The following is a 25,856-nucleotide window of genomic DNA, read 5'->3' on the forward strand; positions in this document are numbered from 1 at the left end:
AGCTGACACTACGCAGTATCATTTACTTCACGTAGGTGAGTGTCTTAAACAATCACTCGAAGACACCAATTGAGGTGGTACCCTTGTACTAGCCCAGACTCGCTGTGAGACTTTCTTTAGTAGGCTATTAGAGTGACCACGTATTTCAGTGCTTCCACTGCAACACGATGCCAACCGTAGTACTACACATCTCTCTGATTTGACCGACTGGCAACGAAAAACATCATTAGCTACTTTTACCAAAGGGAGCAACATGGCATGGTTGCAAGACGGCCATGTTGCAAGCGGGTGAGCCTATTGTTGTTTCGTTCTTTGCTGCATGGGACGAAATGCGGAGGCTACACATGGGTCAGCCAACCATGATAGTTGGACTGTCAGCTTGAAAACATTTGTTGGCCAGATTCTGCCAGCATGGACGCGTATGGCCCATTACGGCAATGAACTACGGGTATATGCACCGAGATTCGTTGGAGCTCTACTGCGCCAGGCAAACAACACTGCATGCTGACTGTGCACTCAGTGTCTTGGCGTAGGGTGACAAGAGAACCAGTCATGGCTTGCCCGTATGCTTCAATAAATCTGCTATTCACTCCTGAATTCTCGAAGTCAGTTTCGCAGTGAACCGTCTCCATCAACGTATTGCTCGTTGTGGCTTGTGCTAAACTTGAAGGCGGTCCTGCTGCACATAGCCCGGAGCGACCTCGCTTTCAAATGAGGCGAAACCCACCTTTAAGAGAAGGCCATCATTGACGTAGTATGGTTCGTCTCTTTGAAAAAGCTTTCGCTTGATGTCGCTAGCTTGCGCCGCACCCTCCCGTGTCTCGGCATCTCGGCGTAAGACGCCCGTCGAACACGCCGTTGCCCGGGGTATGGGGATACCGGGGGATGGGTCTCCCGAGGTTCAGTCAAGCACCGCCGGCTCTTATTCCCCGAAGCTGGGCAACGAACGGCCGGGGGGCCGACTCCTGGTGTGATGAGGAGTCGAAGGCGTCGCGTGAGGAGAAAGACACACCCCGGAGCTCGAAAGGAACAGAGACTCGTGAGGAGAAAGAGGAGGAACCTGGGGTAGATCTGGGGTAAAACCTCTTAACTCCACGTGATGCTGCATCGGGCATCGGGGTAAAGGCCTCCCCGGCGCGGTTTGGATGCGCACCAACAAGCGTCGCCAGCCACCACCATTCGAACAAGGCCAACTTGTGACAGTCTACGGATACCGGCGCAGTGGTCTGATTCAACCTTAGCTTCCTCCGCGTTTGTCTGGTAGCCGGGGTAGGTCGCTGCTTGCCCATGGGGAAAACTTGAAAGGGGGCATCGGTCAATATACTGGATGGTAGGCAAGCCGGCGCTATCCCGCATTCGCATCGCGACTCCAATTCGTTCCTAAGTTCCAATCTGCCAGTTCGTCTCGAGATATAAGAGGACCGTTGCGCCGGATTCACTACTACCCTGCAGGCCCGCAAACCAGCAGCCGTCAGTTCGAGCCGGTTCCTCCAAGAGACAACGACGACAAAAGTTGACAAAGGCAACCCACTCTCTTCGACGAGACGACGACAACCATCACAATGGCAAAGCCAGTCACCGAAGAGGTCCACTCGCCCGGTGCCGACACCGACGACTTCCAGGGCCTCGTCCTCAGCGATGTCATCCCTCGCGATCGTAAGCCGTGGTACAGCGACTGGACCCTGTGGAAGCTCAACCTCTTGCTTCTCAGCGGTCTCCTGACCCAGACGGCAACGGGCTTCGACGCCAGCATGCTCAATGGCATGCAGTCACTCCCGCAGTGGCAAGAGTTCTTTGGCGAGCCGAAGGGAACACGCCTCGGCGCCATGACGTTCGGCCCCAATGGTGGCGTCCTCATCTCCATCCTCGTCTCCTCTCAGCTCTGCGACTGGCTCGGCCGCCGGAAGCCCATCTTTGGCGGCTCGATTCTCATCATTGTCGGTTCCATCATCCAAACCTGGTCCCTCAACTACGGCATGTTCGTCGCCTCCCGCTTCATCATCGGCTTTGGACTCGGCATCATCTCGACCGCCGCCCCGCCCCTGCTGTCCGAGGTCACGTACCCTACCCACCGCGGACAGGTCGTCTCCTTCATGATGGTTTCCTGGCCGCTCGGTGCCCTCATCGCCGCCTGGGTCACGTTTGGCACCTTCAAGATGACCAACTCGTGGGCGTGGCGTCTTCCCAGCTTGCTGCAGTGCGTCTGCTCCGTCATCCAGGCGTCTCTCGTCTTCTTCTGCCCCGAATCGCCCAGATGGCTGATTTACAAGGGCCGCTACAAGGAGGCCAGGGACATTCTGGTCAAGTGGCACGGATACGGGGACCCCAACTCCCGGCTTGCTCGCTTCGAGATGGCTGAGATCACGGCCACGCTCGAGGTGGAAAAGGTGCAGAAGAGGTCGCGCTGGGCGGAATGGATCTCGACCCGCGGCAACTGGCATCGCTTGTTCTTGGCTCTCTACATTCCTGCCATGCTGCAATGGTCTGGCAATGCCTTGACCTCGTACTTCCTCTCAAAGTCAGTTCAGACTCGAATACCCTTCGTGCTTCGTCTCAATTGCTAACAAACTTCGTCTAGGGTGCTCAACTCGATCAATGTCACGGATCACAAGACCCAGCTCCTCATCAACGCCGGACTACAAATTTGGGGTTTCCTCTCGGCCTGCGTCTTCGCCACCATGGTGGACAAGTTTGGTCGACGCAGACTCTTCCTCGTCGGCATGTCAGGCATGGGCGTCTCGTACATCATCTGGACAATCTGCTCCGCGCTGAACCAGGAGACCGGCTTCAAGCACATGGGCTACGCGGGCGCCGTCTTGGCCATGATCTTTGTCTTCTCCTTCTGGTATCACGCCTGCTCGCCGATTGGCGCGACCTACATCATGGAGGTCACACCTTACTCGCTGCGCGCCAAGGCCTCTATGCTCTACCAGCTCACCGGTAACTTGGCGGGTGTCTACAACTCGTTCGCGAACCCCGTTGCCATGGAGGCGATTGCGTGGAAGTACTACATTGTATGGTGCGTGGCGATCGCCATTCACCTTACTCTCATCTACTTCTTCTTCCCCGAGACCAAGGGACGGTCTCTCGAGGAGGTGGCGGAGATCTTTGACGGACCGGACGCGGCGGTGGGAACGAATGCTATGAAGCAGATGGGACTTGATACGCATGCTGATGCTGCGGTTGACTTTGATAAGGATACCCACAAGGGCTTGGATTCATCCAAGGCTACGGTCACCCAGATTGATCGGACGTAGGTGGTTTGAGGAGGCCTCCCCTTGATATATACCTCGTTTGAGGCAGCTCTCAGCGGTAGTCACCAATTGAAGCATAATTTTGAGCAAAAATAGCCTGTGCATGTGAATCGTTGGCGACTGGAGACGCGCGATGGTAGACGAGATGAACTTCTGTGAGACGATCATTTCAAGTATGATGTCGAAGCTGCCGAGTTCCGTCCAACGTTCGGCGGACACATTCCTAAGGCCCCAGCCAGGAGGAGAGCTATTGGGTTACCGTATTGGTGCACTCATATGACTTAATGATTCTCGTCATCTAGTTTGATGAGACAAGGCCTCCAGTATACTTTTGATCTAGCTTCTATCTATCTAGCTTAGATACTCGTCTGCCTGCCTGCATTGGGGAACGACATTTGTGATGCGCGCGCCAGCCTGAAGGACTTTCCAGTAATGTTAGGATCTGGGCCCAAGAAGTTACCAGGGAAGCCGACATCGAAAGGCTTGACGCTTTCCAAGAACGCAATCTGCTCATCTGTGAGCTTGATCTTGAGAGCATCAATATTGGCCTTCAAGTGCTCGACCTTGCGCCCGCCCACGATGGGAATCACATTCGGCGCCTTGCTGCGGACGTAGGCAAGGGCAATAGCCGTCACGCTCTCCGTGCCGTGCTCGCCCGCCACCTTTTCCAACGCCTCGCTCATCTTGACCTCCATCTCCGTCTGCTCGCCGGTGCTGACAAAGGACCGCAGACCCTCGCCCGCCTTTTTGCGCTCCTCCAGCGCCTTCTTCGATTGGAACTTACCGGAACCCAACACGTCCCACGGGCACAGGGCCATGCCGAAGGTGTGGGCCATGGGGAGGATGTCGCGCTCAAAATCGCGGTGCATCACGCTCCACCGGCCCTGGTACACGCTAAAGGGCGTCTTGCCGTGGTCGACTGCGTACGTGTTGGCGGCGCTGACGACCCACGCGGGCGTGTCTGAGATGCCGAGGTAGAGGACCTTGCCCTGCTCGACGAGAATGTGGAGAGAGTCCATGATCTCCTTGATGGACGTCGTGTAGTCCCACCAGTGCAGGTACAAAATATCGATGTAATCCGTGCCCAACTTCTTGAGCGAGTCCCGGATGCTGACGTGGAGACTGCGGCGGTGGTTGCCCGTGAAGTTGGCTGTGTGGCCCTTACCCAGCGCGTGGCTCTGGTAGTCCGAGGTGTACTTTGTGGCCAGCACAATCTGCTCTCTGTTGCCCCTCTCCTTCATCCAGTCGCCAATCCACTTTTCTGACTGCTCGTCCTGGTAGCCGTTTGCCGTGTCGATGAAGTTGCCACCGGACTCGACGAAGGCGTCGAGGAGCTTGTACGACTGCTCCTTGTTCATGGCGCCCATTGCCTCTGCCCAGGCTTCACCGATGGACATGGCGCCGAGAGCCAAGGGAGACACTCGAATACCTGCATTGGGCGAGAGGACACGGAGCCTGCCCAGCTCGGTGGGAGGCTCGGGCGCTTCTGCCATGAAGTTGGACATTGTGGTTGTGTTTGAGCAGGATGTAACCGGTGTTATTTAGGTGTAACAATGAGCTGCCGACAAGTCCTTGTGAGAGCCTGGTGATACTGATTAAAAGTCCTGCAACTAAAAGACCAACACAACAGACGGCCTGTAAGTCGTAGCTTTATACTTTGCCATATGAGGGGCATCGGCAGTCGAGGACGGCTGACATATCAGGCCGGAAATATGACCGGAATTTAGCAGAGCTCATACCGATGGCTCCATGCCGGTAACAGACGACTTCTCGATCCGACATTTTGATGCGGGGATCTGTTGCGTCTGTGACGTATTGGATGGTCGTGCGTCGCGTTCCATGCGTCAATAAATGCACACCAAACCCGCCTGTAACCAATCTTTGCCGGTCATAACGACAGGTTACACCGGTGATACAGCATCTGGCCCAAGCCCGTGGTCATCTTTGCTAAAGCATCCGGTCGGCTTTGCGGAGGGACCGGCACGATCGGCATGGCCCGCGTTGGGGTTTACGGAGGGGCAGGCCGGAGTTTGCGGGGCTAACTCCGGAGCCGGTGTCACCACTCGGCCGTGGATACATAAGCGAAGACACAGCCGATAGGTACACAACAATGGAGAGACTTGTAGGTGGCTACCTTATGACAAATCTAAATAAGAAGAGAAGACAACAAACTCAATGGCCGCATAGATTCCCCTGCTCACGATCTGCAGCTTCACCTCTTAGCAGACTTGAGCTGCTTCACCAGCTTGTTCATGTGGATGATCGCCTCCCTGGCCCCGTCCCAAGTCTTCCTCTTTCCCGTCTCAAAGTACCTAAACGCATGCGCCGTCTCGACGCCATGGTTGATAAGGTACACCATATAAGGGTCCTTGAACCACGTCACCCAACCGCGCCATCCCCAGCCCAGGTTCTCCATGCCAGTGCCAGCAGCTTGATGTAAGAACCCCTGGAACTCCCACTGTTTAACAGCACCAGGCTCAGATCTATTCTCCTGGTGCCAACGACCGGCAACCCACTCTTGATGGCGATCAATGGCGCGCTCCATCTTCGGTCTGGAGGGGATCATGTCTGCGCTGACGCCGCGCCAGATGTTGCTGATGGCCATGGAGGTAACGTCTGAAAACGAGAAACCGTTATTCTTGCCGTACGTCGAGTACGCCAGGATCGCTATGCTATCTGCATGCGCCGGCGGGAAGAGGTTCATATAGAGCCTGGCGATGGACTCGCCTCCGTACGGATGGCCGGCCGCGTCCGCCTTGGGCTTGCTCGTCTCCACGAAGGGAACGAGACTGAAATCTGCAGTGTAGCCGGTACAGCAAACAACAGAGTCGACGTCGTCTAGAACGGTCCCATCCGTGAACTCAATCTTCTTGCCGCCGAGGAACCTCTTGATACCGTATAGTGACGACACCTTGCCCTCGCGCAGAAGCTCCAAGGTCGTATCCATGCATCCGGCGAGATGCAGGCTGAGCGGGGCAACGTTTTCGAGAAGCCGCCATGCGGGGTCGATCTTGCCATGCTGTCGCATCAAGAGGCCCGTGGCGAGCTTGACGAGCTTGTTGATCTGGTTGGGGAAGTTTCTCTGCAGAAAGTAGGACATCTGTCGTCGAGCGCGGTTGATGAGAAGGTCGGTGGGGAGGCCGTTGCGCCAGCGACCTATGATCATTGCGCCGTTCCGGTGCGACACGAAGGTCTCTCTGGCTTGGTCGACCAAGATGGTGAGAAGGTCGCTCATCGTGGCGCTGAGACCGACGAGGACAACCTTTTGGCCCTTGTAGTTTTCCGGGCTGGTGTTGCATTGGTGAGCAGTGAGCGAACAGGAGACGGAATGCTGATACATACTTTCGAAACTGTTGTGAATGAATGAGTTGACCTTGGTACAGCTCTTGACCTTCAAAGATTGGCATCCTGGGCTGCGTCTGATAGCCATGGCAGAGGACGACCTTGTCAAACTCTTTCACCTCCTGGCTGCCTGATCTGACCATCTCGACTTTCCATTTGGTGCCATCGCCATTTCGAACGACCTGCTTCACAGTGCTGTTGAACACAATGTGTTTGTACAGGCCAAAGTTTTCGGCATAAGATTCCATGTACTCTTCGAAATCGCCCTGGCTCAAGAATGGCCCATACTCTTTCAGGATGTCAGCCACCGGAAGACTAACATGTCTCGAAAAAAACACTCATGCACTTACTATCTGGCATCGGGAAATCCGTGAACCCGCAGGTGTATTTGCTGATGATGGCATTTGTAGCTAGAACGATTAGGACATCCAGCAACGGAAACGTTGAGGATCGTTTGAGGGGTCTCACAAGGGAGCGCAGTGGTCATGCTCTTGTCGTCGGTATAGGACCAAAGACCGCCAACTCGACTTCGCCTTTCAAACAACGTAGCATCGAATCCGTCTTCCCGGAGAGTCTTGAGCATCGACAGGCCGGTGGACCCTTGATTATCGCATCAGTAAAATAGATAAGCAGGCTCATGTCCCATTGTCTACACGCCACGTACCTGCCCCGATCACAGCTACAGTTGTTGCATTGTCTTTGTCCATTTTGTTCGTGGAGCCGATGCAGCCGACTAGACGATGACCCTCAAGATTGTTGAGATGGGATGAACGCCCGTGAGAGCGCGATATCCTTGCAACGGGGAGAGAAGGAAATGGGGTGTTTGTCAAGGAGGTCGCTGATAATAAGAATTGAGACAGGTGAGATGACGACGGCGCGTCGAAGTATCCGTCAGCGCTAGCCAAGCCACCACCTCCAAAGACATGGACAGGATCTCTGATCACCATCCTACTCTGCAATCCTGCGACTCTGGAATTCCGCTAGCCAGGAAAATTTCCCAAGGACTTGAAGACACCAATCAGGTGCCGACATACGTCCGATGTAAGATAGCTTCCTTCGCTCCAATCCTTCAGCAATCTACCAATGAGACTGGAAACGCCATGAACATACACTCTCATTCTAGATCTTGTGTCGATTGTCACCTGGGCTCGATAATGAATAAAAGGAGTCTACCTTTCCGACTCTTGAGACGTAAGTCCGGGGTGAATTGAATGAGATCAAATACCCTCATCCTGGTCTACCTATTCTTCGGTCTCAGGCGACATGCTGTCACGCTTCAATGAATAGAATCGACAAGCTCAACGCGGCATCGAATCATGATGTTGATGACAAGTTCTACGCGCCATGAACAGCCGTGGGGTTGCCGTGCCGTCTGAGTATCCAACACAAACCACTACAAGCGCGGTATTACCTGATCTGTCAAGAACTTGAGCAGTAGCGTAATCCCATAGAAGGCTCGCGTGGTTTCTCTCTCACCGGCCCGGTATCTGAGGGTTAATTGAGACTGACTTTCATTGAAGGACTAGCGCTATGCATTCTCATCCAGTATAATCCTTCATGGCATCACCGATAGCTAACAGCTCTTCCCCTTCCTTCAAAGGCTTGCCTCCTCTCAAATCTTTATTCGTCGCCTGAATCAAAACGCGACGGTAGCTCGTCAGCGCGGGCGTTCCGCTATCCGTAACCTCCAAGATGAGATGCAGCACCTGGCCCTTGGCCACCGGCTGCCGACTGATGAGCTCCATGCAAGACTTCTCGGGCTCCGGCACCGTGACCCTAATCTTCTTGCCCTCCGAATCCAGCTTCTCGATACCAAGTTCCGAGACTTCAAAGTGGACCAGCCATTGTGAAGCGCTCGGCTCGCGGTACTGCCACCACTTGAACGTCAACGCATCTCCATCGGGATCGTACGTCCCTGAGGCGTCCAGCTCGATTGTTGAATCGGCTTCAGCCTCGAAGTACAGCGGCTCGAGGCTCTGGGAACCGTTGACTACGACGATGGGGTGGTGGTTTGTTGAAGCGACGTCGGGGTTTAGCGACCACTGCATGCGCGCTGCGAAGTCGTTTTGGAACGTATCGCGCCATCTCCAGATGGTGGCTTGGTTGGAGCGGTATGACTTGCCGTCTACGCCGACGACCGTGTCGGACATGTCGCTGTAATGCTTGCCCTGCTGTCCGGCGTCGCTGGCGTCAGTGAGCGCATAACGACCTCCCCATGAGCCGTAGTCTGGATGCTCTCGATCGCCAAGGCCATTTTGGATAAGGTAGAGGAAAGTCGGGGTATCGCCTTCCGGGATGAAGAGGAAGTCGGGGTACGCGGAGCCTAGCGGGCCGATCTGAATGTTCTCCTTGATCCATTGCTTTGAGACCTTGGAAAAGTCTGGGCCGCCCTGGTCGAAACCGTAGTATTTGTCTCCAGAGATACCCGTCCACGCTGCAAGTCCGTATTGGTTCCAACCGTGGATGGAGGAGATGTAGAAAATGTCGGGGAACTGGGTGCGGATCCAGGCTGAGGTGTCGTCTTGGTCGGAAATTGTGTAGACTCTCAGCTTCGATCGCAACTTGGCTGCGTCTTCGGGGGAGTATTTGTCGCGAATGGTGAGGAGGACTTGGGCCAGGACGTTGGTGCCGCCCCAGACGAGGACCCAAAGGGGATCTTGTGAGGGGGCCTCAATTCTCTCGAGGAGTAGCTGGGCGCCGTCGGTCAATGGCTTGTCTGCACCTACACCGGCGAATCCGTACACCTGTACGATTGAATATTAGAATATTTGATCTTTAAGCGACAATTGTCATCCTTCAATTACGTACCGGTGGTCCGGATTTGACCAACGCCCGTAGGCTGTCGGCTGAGGGATAAGGGTAGTCTGGATGCGTATGTTTGTTGAGGTTATCCACGGCGCCGGCGTAGGCGTCGAGGATCTTGTGAATGTCTTGCGGGCAGACTTTGTTCTTCATCCATGTTGATGAGACGGCGACGAGGCCCTCGGTCTGGAATTGGTTGGAGTAGAGGAGGTAACGAACGAGCGACTCGGCGTCGTCGGGCTCGTTTGAGATGTCTGTGAGGACAAACACTCTCGGCTTGTTTGGGAATGTCTGCAGTCTGTTGAGTTGCGCCATGGCGGTGATATCGCAGGTTACTGGTTTGTGGTCGTGACGTGATGAGTGCAAGGGAACAAGAATGAGATGCAAGTCCGCAATGCAAGGGTTTCGGGTCCAGGGGTTTGAAGTTGAATTTGGCACGATCACTTTGAAAGAAAGCTGCCCACTCCCTTATGACGAGCTGTTCAGCGCGATGCTCTCACGATGGCCTCGGTGCTTAAGATTTCCTTATTGGGAATGTCGACAGAATCACCTTTCTCTCTCTCTCTCTCTCTCTCTCTCTCTCACATACACACACTTGCACTTCGCTGAAAACCTAACCCGAACATCGCGTGGTACTCCATACAGCTGAATACCGTCTCGGCCTCTTTCCGGCTCTCCTCATTATTCAACAGGGTGGTAACCCCGCAATCCGACCAGCTTCTGGGGCTTGAGCTTGGCCGGTTTGGGGGCTGTCAAGCGCCCACACGAGTCGAGTGGGGACGGCATCTCCATTCTCCAAGGTAATTTACCAAGTCCGCGGTCTGGGGTTGCGTCATTGCCAGATGTTTGGAGACCAGAACGTGAAAGTCTTGGAAATGGTATCATGGCGAGAGCTGTAAAGGCGCATTGAGTAGTAATCATGAAAGCCTTGACCGAAGGTCTGCGGAGAGAGAAAAAGTTGCGTTGCCACGCTCGAAGAGAATGAAATAAAACCAACCATTGGCTTCGGGAAGGATTCCGAGCCATGCTTGATCAACTTTTGATCACCTCCCAGCATCATTTAGATTCGATCAATGCTTAACTTAGAAACAAGTCCACATAGAACTAAGGCAACCACCGAGATATCAAATTAGGAAGTGTCAAGCACCGTCTGCCTCTCGTCTAGAGATTCCAGACCGCGTCATGTCAACGCGGACCAACATCGGACAATGTCGGACAGCAACCCCCGTACGTTCTAAGAGCGTTCTAAGTGTCGGGGCCGCGAACAGTAGCGGCTCGCCGGCGTGCCAAACTTCTTTGGTAGAATCGGGCGACCACCAGCGACGCGCCTCCACCGTTCGACACACCAAAACACCACTAAATGGTGCCGCGTGCCGGGAATAGCCGGGGTTCTGTCTCGGGAGAAAGGCACGGGACAAGAGAATTTTCCTCAGGCGGAGAATTTCACTATTGAGACTGCTGCGATGCCATCACCCATCTACGAAGACATGTGTTGCTACGATACAGATAATTCAGTTTTCATTTTCAACTCTAGTAACAATAGCGTTTACAGGCGGTTGCAGTACTGCTGTGTCTTTCCACATACAGTCATCGAGCCTCCCGAGATTTGGCCGCTTCGGATTAGTTCACCATAGGCATACAAGACTACGTATAACAAATGAGTCTATTCGCACTTCAAGACAACGACTGATGCCGCCTCCTGGATAAGAGTATCTCCGCTTCTTCCCCTGATTTTCAGAAACCATGAAGACTATTCCTCGCGTGGGGTTCGTCGCCGGCAAACACTCCTGGATGGGGAAACCCCAGGCACTACACCGGACAAACGGTGGGTATTGGCGTGACGGCGTCTTGGTCTCCTGACTCGCCTCGGCCAGTCTCCAACCAGTCTCCATCTTCCCACATAGAGTCGGGGCCCCGCAGGTATCCCCAGACGATGCTGGCAACACCCCAGATCCACCGTCGTGTCATTCCCCCGAGGTTCCAGATTTCTGGTGTGGTCGTTTCCATGATGTCGGCGTGGGACCATTCGGGTTCGTGCGCCCATTCGTACTTACGAGTCTAGTCTCAACCCGTTGTGTCTGTTGCGGCTTTGCCTTATAAAGACTCGCTAGAGCCCGTGATGGTTGCAATTTCTAGCCTTGTCCTGCATCTTGGCGTTACCTTAGACTTCAGCCTCTTTTAGCCTGAATCCGAATCGATCCTTAGTCGTTTGACTTTTCTCCTTTTGGGGTTATTTCGTTTTAGGTCCGTCTTTTAACCGCACGTAAGAAAGCCAGTCACGATGGTCGACGTTGAGAAGAAGGACAATGCCGACCACCTCGAGCACCCCGGCGAAGGTCAGGCCCAACTTGCCAACCTTGGAAACCAAGAGGAGCACGAGCTCGGGAAGTTTGAGTCTTTGAAGAAGTACCCGAAAGCGTCCTTCTGGTGCATCTACGCCGTATGGTGCGTCCTGGTTCTGGCGTTTGAGAATCAGGCAGGCGGCAGCATCTTAAGTATTCCAGAATTCCGAAAGGACTTTGGTCACGAGTTTGAAGGTTCCTATGTCTTGGATACGAAATGGCAGTCCGCTTTCAATGGCGCACCAATCGCTTCGTAAGTAATGCCGGCGCCGTGTTCTTTACCATACTACACGATCTAGACATGTGCTAACCATGTTTACTTCATACAGAGCCGTTGTGGGTGCGTTAGGTAGCGGTCCTCTAGCAGACATCTTTGGACGAAAGAAGGTCATTGGCCTCGCGTTGGCATTCTCCATTACCGGTATCACTCTCGAATTCGTCGCAACCACAAATGAACTCTTCTTCGGCGGCAAGTTCATCAATGGTTTTGCTATCGGTGCTCTATCAACCGTGGCTGTCACATATATCGGAGAGGTAAGACTCCAAAGCCAAGATTCCGGCGCGTAACATGACCAGATTGGGTACTAATTTGAGCCTCATCAGATCACTCCCCTCGCCCTCCGCGGTCTCTTCACCTGCCTCTCAGCCCTATCATACACACTCGGACCCCTGGTCGTTGCAGTCATCGTCAACGAGACCGGTACTATGAACAGCCGTTGGGCGTACCGTGCTGTCTTCTGTGCCCAGTATGGCTTTGCTGCCATCGCCGCCATCTTTTTGCCCTTCATGCCCGAGAGTCCTTGGTACCTGGCTATGAAGGAGAAGGATGAACAGGCACTCAAGAGTCTGAGCAAGCTAGGACATTCTGGGGATGAAGGCCGTGTCAGGCTGGCTGTCATTCACCAGACACTGGAACAGGTTAGCAAGGAAACCGCAGGCGCCAGCTACCTTGAGTGTTTCCGCAAGTCGAACTTGAGACGTACCATTATCAGCATCTCGCCTCTTTGCATCCAGTCCCTGTCGGGAATCACCTTTGCTGCCTCTTACTTCACGTTAGTCTACCATCACTACCCCCAGCCTCCAACCTTTGTACTTTGACTGACAGTTTCCAGGTATTACATGCAGCTGGCTGGTTATAGCACCGCCGACAGCTTCAAGCTCCAAATCGTCCAGCAAATCTGCTCTCTCATTGGAAACGTCATGTCATGGTACTTGGTTGACAAGGTTGGACGCCGCCCTTTGACCGTGTACGGGCTCGCATTCTTGACTGTGATCCTCCTCATCACCGGTGGTCTAGCCCTTCCCGGAACACTCTCCTTCAACAGGGGCACTGTCGCACTTTTGATGATGTACTGCTGGTGGTACAACGTCACGATCGGCGCGACCGCGTACACGATCCTCGCCGAGGTCTCAACTTCGAGACTTCGCATCAAGACCATCGCCCTCGGTCTTGCTTTGCAGAACGCGCTCACGACCATGTGGAACTTTGTCCTGCCGTACCTGTTCAACCCTGACCAGCTGAACCTTGGCGCCAAGTTGGCGTTCATCTTTGGCGGCTTGGCTGTCATTTCGTTGGTGCACTTGTGGTATAACTTGCCCGAGACAGCGGGAAGAACGTACGAGGAGTTGGATGAGATGTTTATGAAGAAGATCCCGGCTCGCAAGTTTAAGGACTACACTACCGAGGTTACTGTACGAGGAGAGGCTGTTAAGACGGCTATGGAGAAGGAGAATAACTTCTAAAAGGTATGGGAGGATAGTAGTCGGCCATTGGCCACAAGATACCCTTGATTTAGCGTTAGATCATATCGATACAACTGCCATATTGTGTCAAGCACTTCGGTCAGACATCTGTGAGCAGGAGATTCCTAAAAGATTGAGGATGTGTGCGACTATTGTGAATGACTATCTAAGCCTACTTACCCACAGTTCCATTACTAATAGTACTTGCTCATTACTTATCACTTGGTTGAGTTTTTTGGAGAGTGCGTGCAGGACTGATAAGTTATAACGATACGGGGTCTTGCTGGGCGAAGCCCTGAAGATATCTATGAGAATCTAGAGCCTGGCTTCACCTTTTGAACGAAGAAGATATTCGAAGGCGACAGGAATCTTCGGGAAAATGCCATCCTCTGCCGCTATCTTAGTCTCGCAAAAATTACAGAAACTAATATCTATTGCACTACGAAACATAATACAAATCGCGGATACGTGTTTTGCAGGAACGAAAAGGAAGCACAAGAACAGCTGCTTGTCTCTCTGTTCGTAGTCAACTGTCTATAGAAGCCGAGCGGCGTATAGAACGTTTTCCTTCGTTCAGCATAGAAAGCGAAAACTTTAAGTAGATTGAGATACTATTTCCGGGCTTGATTCCTGGCCGGCCCCCATCGTTAGGGATGTTGCTGAATTGACCCTTCAGTGGAGATCAGAAAACCCACGCTGTGCGAGACACGGATAGCAGCGGCTAGACCGTCAACATCTCAAACCATATGATTAGAAATCAGCCTAGGCAATATGACTAAACCTTGCCGAAAATAACGATTTGCGCTAGATAAGTAAGTAACTACAGACACGGCGCCGTTTATTTGCATATCGAATAAGGTACGACTAGACATTGAGGTACAGCCAAGCAAGCATACACTTCACTGCGTGACTTGAAGCAGAACATATAGATATTTGTAATTTCATGATGGGTGTAAAAGTGACTTTTCCTCGCCGAGGATATTTTACAAGCTCTGAATATTTTGGAATGCTGCCTTTCCACGATTGACCCATTCCTTAGAAGCAAGCGACGTTGAGCGCGCAGGTGCCGTCCTTGGGGCACTGCTTGGGGCACTCGAAGTTCTGAATGCTGTCAATGCAGGTAGTGCCTTGGCAGTAGCCAGCCTGAAGTAAAGCATTAGTAAATGAAATAGGGCATGGGTTGGATTTGAGCACAGAGAAATCGACTTACGCTAACAGCGGCCGGAAGGACCAGAGCGACAGCGGCGACGAAAAGGCTGGAGAACTGCATCTTGAGAGTTGCGTAGGTTGGACTAAGTTAAGTCTTGGAGAGAGGTTTTGGCTTTGCAATTGAGTTGAAAGAGGTAATTTTCGTTGTGAGTGATCCAAAAGAGATAGGCTTCGTCACGGGTAGTATTCAGTCTTTTATGTACAGGCTTAGATGATGGCTTGTACGCCGGGTTTGGAAGTCTATGTTCGGCTTTCTTAGAAATCTTCTGCGAGTTGCGGAGAACACATGAAAGTCCGATCGTATCATTTCTACAATGAAGCCCGAGTCAGGCGGGAACCCAAAATACATTAAATCCTTTGGAATGCAACCCCTACACCGTATTCAAAAGCCCGCGATAGGGTCCCACAAGATAACTCTAATATACGAAGAGTTCTTGGCCAAGGTTGCGCCGGGCTGCTCCGTAATGACGGATATGCTCTATGGTGCCGCTTGACCAACACCAGAACTGAGGAAATGTAGCGTTGGCCGATTCTGGGCTAATCCAGATCGTGGAAACCCCCGTGAGTTCTCATGGTTTATATACTGGCTCTCAGATTGCAACTTGGCTTGAAATGATTGCGTGCTTAACGCCTATACTCATAACCCTTACTGTGTAATCGACGAAGACTGGTTGCTATGGTGTCGTTGTCAATGCTATGATTAACGTTTATGGGAAGTGGGCCTGAAGCCCCACGGATTCCACGCTTCGCGTCCTCTTATCCGAGACCGAAGAATACACCGGGTCCGCCGCTGGATTCAATCCTTGTTCTATCGGACTCGGTCTCAAAGGTGCCTGCGAGACTGTGAATGACCGCAATGAGGAAGAAAATCCGCAAGTCTTGCTACCGGAGATGTGGTCTAAGCGGTCTATGTATCTGTAATTTGCGAATACTCGCACTTTTGTTGTGTGCCCGAGTCTCATATCTCACCGCAATCCCTCCTCTAGGAACTGTCAGCATGAGCATGGAAATTTACTCGATACGTAGCATTAATTATGTGAAAAGCTGTCAATCTCAGAATGTCAAATATACCCGACTTGATCTTCCGATTGTGTGTGGCATTACTCAAGACAAGGGCCAAGCAAGGGGTCACCAGACACTGATCAGCACAATGTAGCAATTTCATCTGTGACTCTGTAGTTCAAGCAATTGACATAGATCTGAATAGCTGAAAGGATATCAATTCTGTGTCTAAGTGAGTGCATATGGTCAAAGTTCTGTACATGTAGACATCTTCTTCGTGAGGTAGTTTCACGCAACGTAAATGAATCACCAAGTGGCATGGAAGGAGCCGTCTACTTATGGTAGGAAGTGTCATCCGACTAGACAGAATTAAAGAGCATCATGTATTTAAATCGGTTGACTCAAGGGTCTAGGCGTGTTTAAGATTAAGCGCAATGGTCGTATTACGTGCTGCTGACAACTTACCGAGTAAGGAACCCCGCCGCAGAGCCCCTCCGCGCAGGAACGAAAAGAACTTTAAGTCAAGAACCTACGTTCACCTCTTAAGTAGACATGAGTCGGCCTATGAGCTCACCCTCTATAAGCCTTTTTGAATCTACCGGTATGTTTATATACAGGGCTTCGACTGAATCCGGGGGCACTTAACTCCGCAGGACACGGCACTGTTCGCACAGAGCTTCATCACTTGTATGTGTTGATAGATTTCCTTTATCTCAACCTCATTGTTCTAACAGTGGCTTACGAATGCTTTAGTCTGTAAACGGAGCATACCGACTTCTCTTCCTGATGACTTTACCATACTTGAGAAACAAAACTGGGACTGGTATCAAAGAAACGCAGATGAAACCAAGTAGCGATGATGCCCACGCAACGCCTACCACTTCAGTGAGCAAATGGCACAGCTTTTTCAAGTAGAAAGATGATCAAGCTTACCCAATTTGCTGTACATGCTGGTCGCGAACATAGTAAAACCAGCACCAACCCAGCTTCTCAGAAATACGTTGGCCGCAATGGCGCTGTTCGAGAGTTGAGCATATGTGTCGATTATGTACACCAACCCTTGTATGAAGATGGTCATGATCCCTATCCCAGTGGGAACGCCTGCAAGGACTTGGGGGGCCCAATGAATGTCTGGATCGCTTGTCCAGGCGAACAACAACATGCCTATTGGTAGTGAAACAGCACCGAAGACCATTGGAATGAGGCGTTCTTCTGGCGGCACCTTCCCATCCGCTTTGTATATCTTTGCGTACCGGAGTTTGAGGTGTAGTAACACGACCGCTCCTCCAAGAACAATACCGAACCCAAGGCTTAGGAACGGAAGGGTTCCTACGCCTAGACTCCAACCGCGTTTGGCGGAAAAAGAGAACGGGTAAGCCTCGAAGAAGAGGTATAAAATACCGTAAATGAGCGACATATAGACTGTCACGAGGGCCAAGATGGGCTCGCGGCAGAGCATGGCGATAGGTCTGACGAGATACTTCTGTGCGATGTCGCTCAATTCCAACCGATGCTCCTCGACGGCAGCATGGAGTGCCCAATTGCCAGTTGCGAAACGGAGCTCCCGAGCTCTTCTTTTGAGTATGACTGGGCCGTATGTCTCCGGGATGAACAGCAAGAGAATCGCCCACAGCACAGCACCGGGAATGAATGTTAACCAAGCCGTCCATCGCCATCCCAAATAGGATTCGGTGACAAAGCCACCGACTATTGGCCCGAAAATGGAGCCCATGAACGTTGCGCCAGCAAAAATGCAGACCGCGATGCCTCTTTCAATGGGAAGGAAGAGGTCAACGAGTGCGCCGCCAACGATGGCTAAAGGAGCCGCGCCTCCGAAACCGATAACGAACCTGCATACCAATATCGTCTCGACGTTTGTTGCGACGGCAACTGGTATGTTGAAAACGCAGAAGACGAGGAGTCCCAGTAGCAGGGGAGTCTTGCGACCGTACAACTCGGAGAGCGGTCCAAAAACCAGGGGTCCGAATGCAAACCCCTATCCACGGTCAGTCGTATTGAATCTGCCATAGCATAGCTCTACTTACCAAAACATTGAGTGCTGTTGCTAAATGCATGACATCTTTTGACACTCCGAATGACTCGCTCGTCACTTCAGTTGCAGTACTGAAAATTGAACTGGCAAAAGTGACAATGAAGGTAACAAGACCGTAGTGAACTGTTGTTCCCCACTTCTTACCTGGGGAGAAGTTCCGAGGATTGCCAAAATCGTATTCATCAGTCCAGTCGACGACGTTGGGGAGGTCATCCTGTACCCCCATAATGTAATAGAGATGTCAGTCAATGGGCTCAAGAACGCGAATAGCCAGGCTACAACCTCCGCTACCATTCTGAAGACTTTATAAGAATTAAGAACAGGCCTAGTATCTCTCTTTTCAGTCGATTCGTATCTAAAAGTACTGGGGGTATATCTGCAGAGTTCGATGATAGCTGCGTGTAACACACGCTTTGTCGACCTTCCCCACCTTTAAGTCCGGTTAGTAAGGCAAACCAAAGTCGAGTGCTCGGCTTTACGGGTGGGGATCAGTTCAAATACCGTCGGTGATCGAAGAGAGAGACTGAACTCAGTCAACCTCAAATCTCCGGCGATCCCAAACAACAAACAATCTTGCTCTTCACTGCCAAACGTTCATATTCCCATCTGCAGCCATCTGCCGACTGTGAATGCTAGTTATTGTACCCACTTCACCCGGGGCAAACACTCGACTACTATGTCCGACGCCCAACAAATGGAAGAAACGCCGGTGCTCACGCGCCGGCGCCGAAGGGAGCGGCCGATGCTCGTCTGTCTCGAATGTCATCGCCGAAAACTGAAATGCAATAAGCAGCGGCCCTGCGACCGGTGCTCAAAGAACAATCCCCCGCTGAAATGCACGTACGTGAGACCGGTCCACGGCAGCGCACCGAAGCGATCGCCCCGTGAGCAGCAGCAGCGGCACCAAGCATCCACCGATAGGGAACGAGGTCCCGACGTCAGGCATACACCGGGCCACTCCGACGATCAGGTAGATGCAAGACCCGAAAGCATATTGCCTGCTGTGAATCGCAGCGCTTCAGCTTCCGAGTCTCGAGACAGAAGCGTAAGAGACGATGACGCGGATTCACCGACTCCTGGGGCCCAAGAGGGCTTGCTTGATGGGAACGCAGACGCGCTGGGTATGTCCGAGAACGCCGGGGCCCCGACCGTAAAGCCGAGCAAACTCAATTCGAGAAGAACGTGGTACGGGCGTAGTAGCAACCACTGGCTTTTCCCAAAGGTATGACAAAACTCAACGTCATCGCTTTTTCTCCATTAACAGTTGTTGTAGTTCCAGCATATCATGGCTCTCATGGGCCGAGCCGGGTTCTCTTTACCTGGCGGCCAGTTTACAACTTTCAATGAGCTCAAGACTTCGTTGTACCAGCGCCGAACCCTCTTTCTCGGAGAGACCCAGGGGCCCCAACTATCCATGTTTGAAGAGTTTCCACCAAGGAGCACAACGGAGTTTCTAGTCCAGCGATATTTCGAAACTTTTGGCTCCGTCTTTGCGCTCTTACAAAAGCCAATTTTCCAAGACCAGGTCTTGAGATTTTGGGAAAAGCCTGAGAGCGTGCCCATTTCCGACTGCATACAAATCTTGCTGGTCATAGCCATTGGAAATGGTACTCTAGACATCAACAGCGGCCGATTGCCGGACACCAAGATTGAGGGGTGGTGGCATCTCATCCTAGCGTGGCAGGGCGTCGCCCTTCGTTCGAACCCTTGCGATGTCAGCACTCTCCAAGCATGCTGCTTGATTGACATCATGAGGCAGGTCTACAGCCTGGATTCTACCGCTACTTGGTCCTCATCGGGTATGCTGGCGCGGAACGCCATGGTGGCAGGCCTGCATCGCGATCCCTCAGTCACAGGAGACCGCCTTACAAAGGACGAGCTAGAGACTCAACAAAATCTCTGGTACACGATCCTGGAGCTAGATTTACAAAGCTCAATGAATGAGGGGGTTTTGACAACGATAGGGCCTGACGACTGGGATATGTCGTTACCAACACCTCCAAGATCAGGTGGCAGCGTCGCCGGAGGTGACTCGTCACCTGTGGGCTACTTGATTTTGACTCTGAGAACGCGTATGCGTATCGCCAACTTTCTCAATGACATCAGATGCTCCACGAAATACGACGAGGCTTCAAAGTTGCAGGAGACATTTGAAGCTGCAGCACATCCGCTGCTAGCAGACAGCTCTCCTGACCGGGGAATTTTTGCTCTATGTTTCTCAGCCATTCTTTGTCAGAGGTCATTACTTGCTCTTCACTTACCATTTGGCATTCAACGAAGCTCCACGTTGGCGTTCTCGCACACCTTGTGCGTCAGCACCGCCATCTCCATCCTCGAGACCATTGATCCTCCCAACAAACTGGCCAAAGCATATGACGTGGGTGGACTGGTGAACATGATGAGGACCTCCGGGTCTCTGTTTCGTACAGTGGCCCTACAAGCCGTGTTGTTCCTCTGTTTTCAGCTAGAAGTGTCCATCACTGACAACAAGCCCTGGACGTTAATCGCCGAGCTTCGAGACCGGATCATAGATATTATCGACCGCTACGCCCTCATTGCCGAAAGGAGGCTCGCGACGCAAGACTTTGTAGGGAAGGCTTTCATCATCGCCAACATGGTATCGGCGAAAGCCAAGCTTGTGAGGATGGGACACAGCGGAGCGGAGATCGATGCGGCTAGTCCGGCTATGGCCAAGGACATCGCCGAGGTGTGCTTCGCCATCTTCCGCAATCGGCCGGATATCCCTGGCCCTGTTCCCGAAGACATGACACCAATGTCGATAATGGAATGAAGATGGGATTCGAGGGTCCGCGTAACTGCACATATGCAAGGTGCTGTACTCAATTAGTCTGTAGATATCCAGGCGACTAGATACTCGCTGTGGCATTGAGTTTTCAGATTATTTACCAAGTCTAGCTCAAACCAATGTTCCCGCCAGAAAGTCTTATCCTAGGGATGTTCCCATTGATACTTGGATCGAGATAAGAATGCTTCCGCGGGTCTATATGCCCTGTGCAGCTGTCATTTTCCATGGTATAGCCAGCATCAATGTCATTATCATGATTCTGAGCCGTGATTGCGACCACTGGACGAGCTTGCTGAGTCTCTAGAATGCATGCATGCCATCCTCTGTCTGCCTTGCGAGCCTGATGCCTATGAAGTCCAAATCCAACGGCATCATTGACTGAGATTCTCAGAGAGCAGCAAGCCTTCTCGGTGAGGTAGTCGATTGGTCTCAACGGGATGCCAAAGATCACCCTGCTTCAATACGACTACCTTGGCAGATTAAACTCGCCACACAACATAGATCTGTGCTTTATTGAGCCGTAATACTAGCCGATTCAGGAAGTGGCTTCCGCCGTGATAGTAAAATCCAGGAGGCCTTTTTAGACATATAAACTTCGCGAGTCATAGCTTTGCATCACTACAGCCCGTCATTCTCCTCATGCTTCGAAGACTTGATGGATTCCGAAATTTGAGCTCAATAAGCCGGGGATTCTGGATAGATACAGCCTAAAGGCGTGTCAATCTTCGTATCTAGGAAGAGTTCGGCTATCTACTGATTAGGTAGAGAACGCCTGGTACCTTTATTTCACCACCTCCATGCCTCAGCCAGTAGCACAGTGCTTTGTGCTTGAACCTCACGCCCAGCTTCCCTTCCAGGTATGCTTGGCATCGATGAGCAGATACCCATACGTTACCGATGTTGTCAGTTGGGGCCTACCCGAAGCGACGGACTTGGCGGAATTCTTTGATGCTAAATCCTCACCCTATACATCCTCAGTAGAGGCCAGAATGCACCAAAATGCTACACTCGCAACCTATAATCCGCCAAGCCATGACCGTCTTTGCAATGCGGAGTTCTCGGTGGCTTGTAAAGCTTCTTAAAACGAAATACTGGGGCTCATGGTATCAGGAACTGATTCCAGATCTTTCTAACAATGGCTGGTGCCAAACGACATCACCAGAATCCTGACCAACACAGCAATGTGATCATCTGCTAGCCCTGTATTTCAACTGGCATCTTGAGTCAATCGAGAAATTCACATTCTGCCCTACAAGTATAAGATATCGACAATGTCCTCTACAACTCTACTTCTTTTTCTCCTCGTCATTGCATTAGCATCATTGGCCACAGTTCGCCACCAAGCCTCACTCTCACGCACCACTTCGCCCAACATGCAGCCCATCACTCTCGCAAACCTCATCCTCCTCGTATCGGCTCCCCTCGCCTTGGCAAATCCGGTCGGCGAGGCGGCCTCTGCCATCTTCGTCAGGCAAATCAACTGCTGGAAGGCCAACTGCGGTGGCGCTGGCGAATGCGCTGGTAGCTGGGTACGTTCATCATTAACACGTGAAAAAGGCTATGAATTGATGCTAATCATTGACTCCATAGTGCTGCGTTCCTTGGCAAGCAGCTGATGGACCGGCCTGCAAGTGCGCTCCTCCTGGTGACACCAAGTACTGTTAAGGTCGCGAGCATACTTCAATCATCATCATCATCATCATCATTATCAAGAGCAGTCCGGTGCAGGGTGCCCCTATCAATATTTGCGGAGTGAAGCTTTCAGTGAGGTAGTTACATGTTCTTTTTGGGACTCCAAGAAATCTTTAGTGGCCTTCATAGAAATCGAAGATCCTCATCTGAACAGAAAACCATCCACAAGTGGAAAAGAACTCACTTTCACCATTATAGTGCCTTCCATTTAGTTGCCTCTAACTATGATTGCTCAAAACTGGCAGATAATCCATATAGCGCCTCAAATACCGAATTGTGGCACCACCGGAGTGGTAAGCACGGTGTTCAACGGAATTTTGGCAGGCAGCCAGCGCCGGGTACGGCAGTGCTCCGGGGTGGATACCCGGCCCCGCAGGCCGATCGAGCATGATTGTCGGCTCAACTCACTCGGTGCGTTGTCCGAAACTCCGGCCTGCCCACAGGCTCCATCACTCATGATTTCCATCCCCTTTCCAGAGACTGAGCGGCCACTAAATACGACTCCCCGCGCTCATCTACACGTGTACCGAATGACGCTGGCTGCAACGTAATTAGGGGCTTTCATATGGCCGAAAGAAGTCCGGGGTCCCACAACTTGAACAAGGGGATAGAAAAGGAGGGTTTCCCATGGCCGCAATCTTCAGGGATCCTCATTCTTCAACCAACCAACTGGCCGGGCCCAGAAAAGAAAATCTCCATGTAGCCAGCTCCCCCTCCCCCCTTAGCGGGCCGTTTGACATCTCCGAGTTAGGCAACTTTGGTTCAAGTTTGAGCCACCGAAAAAAGCCGTTGCACCCTAATTCAGGGATTGCGTGTGTCGTTGCAGCGCGAACAGACAATGGATTGCTGCCGTGCGAATGTCAGACCATCCATTCGGATTGCCTAGAACGCCCATGATCAGTTTTCCGAGCCCAATTCGCCTTACCCTTCACGTATGAGAAACCTACACCGACAACTAAGAGACATCTGCCGTTCTTCGGGGTTTTCTTGTCTGCGCGTCCCGTTGATCGCTCATGCCACCCACCCATGTCTCCAACGTTGTAAACCTCGGTGCTCTGGCTTTTTCGGGTGTAGGTCAAATGCAGAACGTGTGGACCGCCCCTTTGACTATCTTCATCCCACCCCGGACTCTCCACACATTCTACCGTGGCGCAAGTCTTGGGAGATGTGAGAGAAGAGACGAAGAAGAATGCCCTCCTCCTCTGCTCTCTGGATTCCGTGATTGAAAGCTTCCTTCTCATCCTTCCCAAGTTCCCGTTCCCTGGCGAATCAGGAATAACACAATGTCAACCATAGAGACTACGTCGTCGCCCCTCGACGTCTCCTCGTCGTACCTCTCGGTCCGTACCGTGCTCGGTCTTGCCGGCCTATGGCTGCTGTACCAGGTTGCAAAGGCGCTCTACAACATCTCGCCTTTGCATCCTTTGAGCCACATTCCCGGACCTAAATTGTCTGCAGCCACATACATCCCCGAATTTTACTACGATGTCATTCTTTTCGGTCGCTACACGAGGGAGATTAGCCGCATGCACGAGCAGTATGGTAAGTCTAGCTGCACTCTTCGGGAAACTCAAGACGAAATCTAACGTTGTCGCAAAGGCCCCATCGTCCGCATCAGCCCCCACGAAGTACACTGCAACGACGTCAACTTTTCAGATGATATCTACGCCGTCAGTGGTCGCAAGCGCGACAAGCCTGTCCACCAGATTAACGGTTCTGCGTGAGTTCTTATACGTAGATGAGAACGCCTAGGAGCAGTATTGCTTATCAAACATTTGTTGTCTAGCTTGGGCGAGTCTGGCTTCGGAACCGTGAACCATGATTCGCATCGCGTTCGTCGCATCCCCCTGGCCAAGTTCTTCTCTCGCGGCAATATTGCGCGCCTCGAAGGCGACGTTCACGATCTGGTCCAGAAGCTTTGCGACAAGCTGCTTTCTCAGCGGGAGGCTTTCGACGTGACAATGGCTTACAGCTGCTTCACCTCTGACGCTATCTCCGGATATTGCTTCGGTGAGAGCTTCGGTTTCCTCAGACAAGACGGCTGGTACCCCAATTTTCGGGAGCCGACTGCCTCCATCCTGAGACCTGTCTTTGTCTTCCGATTCTTTCCCTGGACCAAGTCCTTTGCCGTTCTTGGAGAGTGGTATGTTTGCTTCTTGAGCCCATCTACAATTCCGAGACGCAATGGAAAATGCTAACTCTCAAAAGGCTTGTGGATTACTTACCTGCCGACATTGCCCTGCTCATCCGCACGCTCAAGATTGATATTCCCAACAAGGTGAAGCACACCAAAGCCGAGCTCGACGCCGGCATCCGGCACGAGCGCCCCACAGTCTTCGGGTCCCTCCTGGAGTCAGACCTGGAGCTGCTCGAGAAGAACCCACAGCGCCTAGCCGACGAGGCGGCCGCCGTTGTGGGCGCGGGAACCGAGACCACCAGCTGGGCCCTGGGCGTCATCACGTACCACCTCCTCACCAAGCCCCATCTGCTCAAGAAGCTCCAGGACGAGCTGAAGGCCGTCGTCGACGACCCCAAGCACCTCCCCGGCTGGACGAGTCTCGAGAACCTGCCTTATTTGGGTGCTGTCCTCCAGGAGGGCCTTCGCCTTTCGTACGGTGTCTCTGCGCGTACTGCTCGTGTGCCTACTGAGGAGAACCTGGTCTACCGCGGCGAGTTCAACAAGAAGCCTGTCGAGTATGTCATTCCTGCTGGCTACGCTGTTGGCATGTCTGCTGTGATCACGCACCATGACGAGACTGTGTTCCCCGACTCGTATCAGTTCATTCCCGAGCGCTGGCTGGACGAGAACAACCAACGCCGAAAGGATGTTGAGAAGGGTATGCTTGCCTTTTCCAAGGGCAGCAGATCTTGCTTAGGCATGAAGTGAGTTGAAATCTTCTTGACTTGGTGAGAACCGTGTTTGTTGACTTGTTTTTGAACAGCCTTGCCTTGTGTGAGCTCAACTTGTGCTTGACGGCGCTTGCTCTGCGTGTTCTACCCAAGATGCGTCTGTATGAGACGACGGACGAGGACGTTGCTTACGATCACGACATGTTCATTCCCGTGACTAAGCCGGGGTCGAATGGCGTGCGGGTGACGATAGTCTAACAGTCTTAGATTGTTTCCCATGGTTAGACTTGATTATCACAGGTGCCGCGTTCCCGGCCGTCTTAGTTTATTTCTTAATCTCAACTATTCCAAAAACATGCATACTAGAGTGGATGCCGTCTCGCTACGCATAGAAACCCCCGTGCATGTGTGCCCCAGGATGAACGAATAAACCTATTCGGGACGGCTCGGGTTGGTTGTCTCTTTCTTTCGAGCTTTTCACAACCGGGGGGCGTTGACCGGTCAGATCAGAACTGGGCATATCACATCTTGGAACCCGAAAGCGGCAGAACGGCTCGTCTTATCCTCGTACGAGATGACCGTCCAACAACGGCTCCCACAACTCCATCGTAGAATACTTACTGTGGCCGGCGATGATCCCAATTGTGGCCCCCTTCGACGTCGTAGTGATCGACATGTTTCAACCCCCAAAAACGATCGTGGCAGAGGATTTCGCTGCTTCAACTAGCGCCGTTCTGCCATGCGACATGTCAGATCCCGTC

The 25,856-nt window shown here is 52.3% G+C and overlaps 10 protein-coding genes across 10 annotated transcripts; 5 read left to right on the forward strand and 5 right to left on the reverse strand.

The window, feature by feature from the left end:
• Nucleotides 1-1,562: 1,562 nt before the first annotated feature.
• Nucleotides 1,563-3,257, forward strand: CABS01_07275 (uncharacterized protein; the record flags this gene model as incomplete). Its single annotated transcript, XM_060540638.1, has 2 exons — nucleotides 1,563-2,518; nucleotides 2,579-3,257. The coding sequence occupies 2 exons, from the start codon at nucleotides 1,563-1,565 to the stop codon at nucleotides 3,255-3,257; spliced, it is 1,635 nt and encodes a 544-aa protein (XP_060403523.1).
• Nucleotides 3,258-3,610: 353 nt separating this feature from the next.
• CABS01_07276 (aryl-alcohol dehydrogenase AAD14) lies at nucleotides 3,611-4,759 on the reverse strand (the record flags this gene model as incomplete). The annotated part of the gene is made up of 1 exon (XM_060540639.1): nucleotides 3,611-4,759. One exon carries the CDS (start codon nucleotides 4,757-4,759, stop codon nucleotides 3,611-3,613), a length of 1,149 nt encoding a protein of 382 aa, XP_060403524.1.
• A 707-nt stretch (nucleotides 4,760-5,466) lies between these two features.
• On the reverse strand, nucleotides 5,467-7,303 carry CABS01_07277 (dimethylaniline monooxygenase 2; the record flags this gene model as incomplete). The annotated part of the gene is made up of 5 exons (XM_060540640.1): nucleotides 5,467-6,541; nucleotides 6,597-6,885; nucleotides 6,947-7,006; nucleotides 7,065-7,196; nucleotides 7,261-7,303. The coding sequence occupies 5 exons, from the start codon at nucleotides 7,301-7,303 to the stop codon at nucleotides 5,467-5,469; spliced, it is 1,599 nt and encodes a 532-aa protein (XP_060403525.1).
• Nucleotides 7,304-8,134: 831 nt separating this feature from the next.
• Nucleotides 8,135-9,713, reverse strand: CABS01_07278 (cellulose-binding protein; the record flags this gene model as incomplete). The annotated part of the gene is made up of 2 exons (XM_060540641.1): nucleotides 8,135-9,340; nucleotides 9,405-9,713. The coding sequence occupies 2 exons, from the start codon at nucleotides 9,711-9,713 to the stop codon at nucleotides 8,135-8,137; spliced, it is 1,515 nt and encodes a 504-aa protein (XP_060403526.1).
• Nucleotides 9,714-11,679: 1,966 nt separating this feature from the next.
• CABS01_07279 (MFS hexose transporter) lies at nucleotides 11,680-13,483 on the forward strand (the record flags this gene model as incomplete). The annotated part of the gene is made up of 4 exons (XM_060540642.1): nucleotides 11,680-11,993; nucleotides 12,070-12,274; nucleotides 12,344-12,792; nucleotides 12,853-13,483. The coding sequence occupies 4 exons, from the start codon at nucleotides 11,680-11,682 to the stop codon at nucleotides 13,481-13,483; spliced, it is 1,599 nt and encodes a 532-aa protein (XP_060403527.1).
• Nucleotides 13,484-14,518: 1,035 nt separating this feature from the next.
• Nucleotides 14,519-14,753, reverse strand: CABS01_07280 (uncharacterized protein; the record flags this gene model as incomplete). Its single annotated transcript, XM_060540643.1, has 2 exons — nucleotides 14,519-14,626; nucleotides 14,694-14,753. The coding sequence occupies 2 exons, from the start codon at nucleotides 14,751-14,753 to the stop codon at nucleotides 14,519-14,521; spliced, it is 168 nt and encodes a 55-aa protein (XP_060403528.1).
• A 1,690-nt stretch (nucleotides 14,754-16,443) lies between these two features.
• Nucleotides 16,444-17,973, reverse strand: CABS01_07281 (uncharacterized protein; the record flags this gene model as incomplete). Its single annotated transcript, XM_060540644.1, has 3 exons — nucleotides 16,444-16,568; nucleotides 16,628-17,690; nucleotides 17,740-17,973. The coding sequence occupies 3 exons, from the start codon at nucleotides 17,971-17,973 to the stop codon at nucleotides 16,444-16,446; spliced, it is 1,422 nt and encodes a 473-aa protein (XP_060403529.1).
• A 468-nt stretch (nucleotides 17,974-18,441) lies between these two features.
• CABS01_07282 (uncharacterized protein) lies at nucleotides 18,442-20,538 on the forward strand (the record flags this gene model as incomplete). The annotated part of the gene is made up of 2 exons (XM_060540645.1): nucleotides 18,442-18,969; nucleotides 19,027-20,538. 2 exons carry the CDS (start codon nucleotides 18,442-18,444, stop codon nucleotides 20,536-20,538), a joined length of 2,040 nt encoding a protein of 679 aa, XP_060403530.1.
• Nucleotides 20,539-21,926: 1,388 nt separating this feature from the next.
• Nucleotides 21,927-22,218, forward strand: CABS01_07283 (uncharacterized protein; the record flags this gene model as incomplete). Its single annotated transcript, XM_060540646.1, has 2 exons — nucleotides 21,927-22,082; nucleotides 22,144-22,218. 2 exons carry the CDS (start codon nucleotides 21,927-21,929, stop codon nucleotides 22,216-22,218), a joined length of 231 nt encoding a protein of 76 aa, XP_060403531.1.
• Nucleotides 22,219-23,528: 1,310 nt separating this feature from the next.
• Nucleotides 23,529-25,353, forward strand: CABS01_07284 (cytochrome P450; the record flags this gene model as incomplete). Its single annotated transcript, XM_060540647.1, has 5 exons — nucleotides 23,529-23,787; nucleotides 23,845-23,965; nucleotides 24,032-24,388; nucleotides 24,454-25,128; nucleotides 25,188-25,353. The coding sequence occupies 5 exons, from the start codon at nucleotides 23,529-23,531 to the stop codon at nucleotides 25,351-25,353; spliced, it is 1,578 nt and encodes a 525-aa protein (XP_060403532.1).
• Between the last annotated feature and the right edge of the window lie 503 nt (nucleotides 25,354-25,856).

The sequence above is a fragment of the Colletotrichum abscissum genome, assembly GCF_030869225.1.
Source record: "Colletotrichum abscissum strain IMI 504890 chromosome Unknown Scaffold_15.1, whole genome shotgun sequence".
Lineage (NCBI taxonomy): Eukaryota > Fungi > Ascomycota > Sordariomycetes > Glomerellales > Glomerellaceae > Colletotrichum > Colletotrichum abscissum.